Source organism: Tachyglossus aculeatus, chromosome 3 (genome assembly GCF_015852505.1).
Source record: "Tachyglossus aculeatus isolate mTacAcu1 chromosome 3, mTacAcu1.pri, whole genome shotgun sequence".
NCBI classification, from domain to species: domain Eukaryota; kingdom Metazoa; phylum Chordata; class Mammalia; order Monotremata; family Tachyglossidae; genus Tachyglossus; species Tachyglossus aculeatus.
In genome coordinates, this window is record NC_052068.1 from 5,326,603 (window position 1) to 5,331,602 (window position 5,000).

Consider the following 5,000-nt stretch of genomic DNA (forward strand, 5'->3'; position numbering starts at 1 on the left):
CGCAATCCCTTACCTGCACATAATTTCGTGGGTGAGAAGTACTCTGCACATTTCAGGGTTTTTGTCCTGCCCTTCGTAAACGATCGCCTAGATGGGGGCAGAGGGAGGAAGGGAGAGGGAGGGGGACAGGTCAGACTAAGGCTTCCAGGACAGTTCAAAAGAAAGGAAGAAAGAAAGAGAGAAACGGGCAGGCAGAGGGGAACTAAAATAGAAACTTTTGGGTGGGGGTGTCCAACGGGTCGGGCTTGGCCACCCACCTTTTCAACAGGTAAAGGCTGTTGGAAAATAGGTGGATTCGGCCCTTGGAGAGCAGGGACACGGTAAGGAACAAATGCAGGTTTTAATTATCCTCTCGCACTTCAGTTACCTGTCAATTGACAGTTTATACCCACAACTTCGTCTCTCTCCATCTTTCCCCCTCCTATTTCTCCTCCCTTCCTTCTCCCTCTCTCCTTCATGTTCTCCCTTCCTTTCTTCCTTCCCTCTCTCTTTCTCCCTCTTTCCCTCTCCCTTCCCCTCCGTCTCTCTCCCTCCTGGAGGGATAACCAGCCAGAGGTTTCCCCAATCTTCCTGGGAGCAGATTCTGGAAAGGGAGATTTCCTGTCTTCTTTCCTCCTCTTGTGCTTCCCACTTCTCTTCTCTTCTCCCCCACCCCGCCCCCTCCCCAGCCTTCGCCTCCCGGGCAAATGACACGTCCTGAAATTTCCTCGGTGTGATTAAGGACTGAGATTTGGTCCTTGGCGGCATTTCCTTGGTCTCTCTGGCTGGAATGTCAACTGGAAATCTGAGCGGGACCAGCCGCCAGCAAACCCTTTCCCACACACCGAAGAAGGGAGTGGAAAAGTAAAATCTGTGTTGGCAAATCAGCTCATTAAGCCTTAAATTCCTCTCCGGTCTCCAACTTTCAGGGTCTGTCGTGCAGGCCCATTTGCAGGGGAGGTCTCGCAGCTTGCAAGCCGAAGGAAGCCCGGGATGGGGGGAATTAGACAGGCCCCCCGGATCCATATATACGTATATATGTATATATGTTTGTACATATTTATTACTCTATTTATTTATTTTACTTGTACATATTTATTCTATTTCTTTTATTTGGTTGATTTGTTTTGTTTTGTTGTCTGTCTCCCCCTTCTAGACTGTGAGCCCGCTGTCGGGTAGGGACCGTCTCTATATGTTGCCAACTTGCCCTTCCCAAGCGCTTAGTCCAGTGCTCTGCACACAGTAAGCGCTCAATAAATACGATTGAATGAATGAATGAATGAATGAATCCTCGGGATTTCCCCTGGCCATTGTCTAAACTGAGTTCCAATTTGCATTTCTTTCAAGCTAGGAGGGCGACAACAACAACAACAACAACAACAACAACAACAACAACAACAACAACAACAACAAACCCGGGAAATTGGGGGAAAAAAAAATGAAAGGAAGAAGTCGGAAAGGCTCCTGAAGATAGAAAAACAATTTTGCGGTGACATGATATTCCAGTTAGAAACATAGGGCTTTGCTGTCTGCACCCCTGGAGTTTGAAGGGAGCCGAAAAGCCAGGTCGTGGCCATAGCCCGAGCTCGCGCGCCGGGTTGGATCTGGGGGTTCAGAGGGAGCTTTTGGGGGGCGGGGGGGGGGGCTTCTCCAACTTTGGGGATCCTCCTCTCCATCCTCCCCGCCTGGGTTTGGAGGGGAGGGCTCCTCTCCCGCCTCCGTCCAGCGCCGGCCAAGGCGCGCCCCCACTTTGCCCGCAGCGCTCTGCCCCCTCCCAGGCGCTCTGTGCCCACCCCGTTCGCTCCCCTGAGCGCCCCATCCGCCCTTGCCCACCCCGGGCACTCTAGCCACGCTCGCCCACCCTGGCCGCTCCTCGCCACCCCTGGCTTCCCCGTGCGCTCTCGCCACTCTCGCCCACGCTGCGGGCTCCGAACACCTTTGCCCACTCTGGGCGCTCCTAGCCACCCCTGCCCACGCTGCCCGCTCTAGCCACGCTCGCCCACCCTTGCCCTCTGGCCACCCTTGCCCACTCTGTGCGCTCCTAGCCATCCTTGCCTTCTCTGCTCGCCCTAGCCACGCTTGCCCACGTTGGGCACCCCTAGCCACCTCTAGCCACCCTTGCCCACTCTGTGCGCTCCTAGCCACCCTTGCCCACGCTCGCCCACTCTGGGCACTCCTAGTCAACCCTGCCTTCTCTGCGCGCCCTAGCTCCGCTTGCCCACGTTGGGCACCCCTAGCCACCTCTAGCCACCCTTGCCCACTCTGTGCGCTCCTCGCCACCCTTGCCCACTCTGCGCGCCCTGCCCACTCTCGCCCACTCTGAGCACTCCTAGTCAACCCTGCCTTCTCTGCGCGCCCTAGCCACGGTTGCCCACGTTGGGCACCCCTAGCCACCTCTAGCCACCCTTGCCCACTCTGTGCGCTCCTAGCCACCCTTGCCCACTCTGCGCGCCCTGCCCACGCTCGCCCACTCTGGGCACTCCTAGCCAACCCTGCCTTCTCTGCGCGCCCTAGCCACGCTTGCCCACGTTGGGCACTCCTAGCCACCCCTGCCCACGCTGCGCGCTCTCGCCACGCTCGCCCACCCTGCGCTCTCCTAGCCACCCTTGCCCACTCTGTGAGCTCCTAGCCACCTCTGCCTTCCCTGCACGCTCTGCCCACGCTCGCCCAGGCCCCTGGGCTCTCCTAGCCGCCCCTGCCCACGCTGCCCGCTCTAGCCGCGCTCGCCCACCCTGTGCTCTCCTAGCCACCCTTGCCCACCTCTCCTCCCTGCTAGCCACCCCTGCCTTCTCTGCGCTCCCTAGCCCCGCTCGCCCACCCGGCTCCCTGCTAGCCACCCCTGACCTGGCTGGGCAACCTGGGCAACCTTTCTCCCCCGCTCATCCCCTCGCACGGCGCACGGTGGGATGGAGGGAGGCTTTTTCGGAGAGAAGGAACGCCCCCCGCCCGCCCGCCCACCCAGCCATCCACCCACCCGCTCCCCCAAACCAACCCAGAAGTGGCTCGGCTCTTGGAGGATCCCGGGAGCGTGCGCGGCAATATGGTGATTATCGGATGATATTTGGAAAGGAAGTGCTAATGGGCAATCTGGTGTTTGTTTTGAAACTGCTAACAATGATTTTTCTTGGGTAAAAAGGCCGCGTGTTGGGGAGCGCGCTTGAGTGGCTTTTGAACAGAGGCTTTTGAACAGATGGTGAGAAGCTGAGGGTGCGCTCTCCGCCCCTCGCCCAGCCTCCAGCCCGGGCTGGGGGAGACGCCCAGCCTGGATCCCACTCCCACGGCAGCCTGGAGGACCCCGGAGTCCCGCCTCCCCCTCCCCCCGGGGCCCCCTGAACCCCCTTTTGCTCAGGAGAGGCTGCCTGGCCCCCCACCGCCCCCGAGGAGCCCTCCTTCCAACTCCCTCTGGACAGTCCCAGCCCCCCACCCACATCCCCCAGTGTCACCAAGCCCCCCAAACACAAACACGCACACACACACACAAACCCAACCCTTCATCAGTCTGCACGGCCTAAGCTTCTCTCCCATCTTAAACTGTAGGCTGATCCTCCAACCTCAACCCCAAGGCCTTTCTTTAAACCACCAGGGAGGGAAATGGGGAGTGGGGGGGCAAGGGGGTGGGGAGGGGCGAGAGGAAGAAGCTGGAAATCAAGGGGACCCAAGTCGGGGAAGGGAGAGAGAGGAGAGACAGAAAACTGCAAAATTCACCGCAAAATACTGCCAGAGGAAAAGGGTCCCGCCTTCTGCCTTCTGACCGCCCCCCACAATCGCCTAGAAATAATCACCCATTCGCTGCTCACCTCCTCGGTTATTTCTAACGCTTTTACTCCCTTTTGGGGGCGCGGAGAGGCCATCGTAAAAAGAATAATAATAATAACAAATGGAAGTTCGCTTAGCCCCAGCCACTAAAGAGCAGGAGAAGTCCGTGGTAATGTCAGCTCCCTAAACAGATACAATTTAGGCAACACGGAAATGCTAGGAAATACACCGCAGCCGGGCCAAGTCTGCTAGGGGTTGGTGGTTGCAGAGAGAGAGATATCACTTCTGGAGGTTGTTACTTTCCCTCTGATGAACCCACGTATTTATATTTGATTTATTTTTTATTTTGTAGCACAAACAGAAATCCATAAACTGTCGGTTCAGGGCCATTGACTCTTTGATCAGTTCCTGGGCTATTTTTTTTTCTTCCCCCGTCAGTGAAGGGGAGATTAAATGCCTTTATTTCCAGCCCTGTTTACCCTGCAGAGGTACGAGGCTAAATGAACAATAAAAATGTAGTTCCAATGAAGCCTCTTGTCCCTTAATACTGCAAGAGTGAAACTTATCGCTGCCTCTAGAAGCCTCTTAATTAGACGACAGCGATTTCCGAAAACATTTAGCGGTTATATACAAAGGAAATCAAAACACATTGTCAACTCGAGTGCGCTCCAGAGTTAAAGAGGATCTCTCCCGGCTAACTACTGAGATAATTATGGAAGGCTACTATGCCTTCGTCTTTGTCAAAGCCACGGTAGTTCGCCTGTCAGATCTGTTTTTGTTCTTTGAGACAAACACACTCCTTTACTCTTACGGTCCTTGAGATTTTAACCCTATGTTTGAGAAAGGTAAGAAAAAAAACTTTTTTTTTTTCTTTTTTAAAGGTAGGGGGAGAAAGGTCGAAAAGTCGCACCCTGAAAGAACAGGCAGCGGCTCTAACTTGTTACTTTTCCAGGAAAGGAGTGGAGGGAGGGAAAGAGAAGGCTAAAGGAACACTTTCCTGGCGCTTCTAGGAGCAAATCCCAGCCAGAAACGGCGTTTTAAAGCTCACAAGGTTCCTGGATGGTTTTAATTTACACTTGTGGCCTCGGTCTCCCAGAAACTCTGAAAATTCCCCCAAATGGGAAACCTCTCCGAAAGAAAAAAAAAAGAAAGGAAAAAAAATTACAGAAAGCAATGAAAGAAAGAAACCCGAGCGAGGTCAGAAAACAAATGAGTTTTTCTGCCCCTTAATTACTCTGACGCTATACTGATAATGTGCAGTTATC

The 5,000-nt window shown here is 54.7% G+C and overlaps 1 protein-coding gene across 1 annotated transcript in view; it reads right to left on the minus strand.

The window, feature by feature from the left end:
• Nucleotides 1-5,000, minus strand: part of EBF3 (EBF transcription factor 3) — a 240,657-nt gene that overhangs the window by 232,880 nt on the left and 2,777 nt on the right. Inside the window, exon 5 of the mRNA XM_038743679.1 lies at nt 14-87. Coding sequence (XP_038599607.1) covers nt 14-87 — 74 coding nt within the window. The remainder of the gene's footprint in view (nt 1-13; nt 88-5,000) is intronic.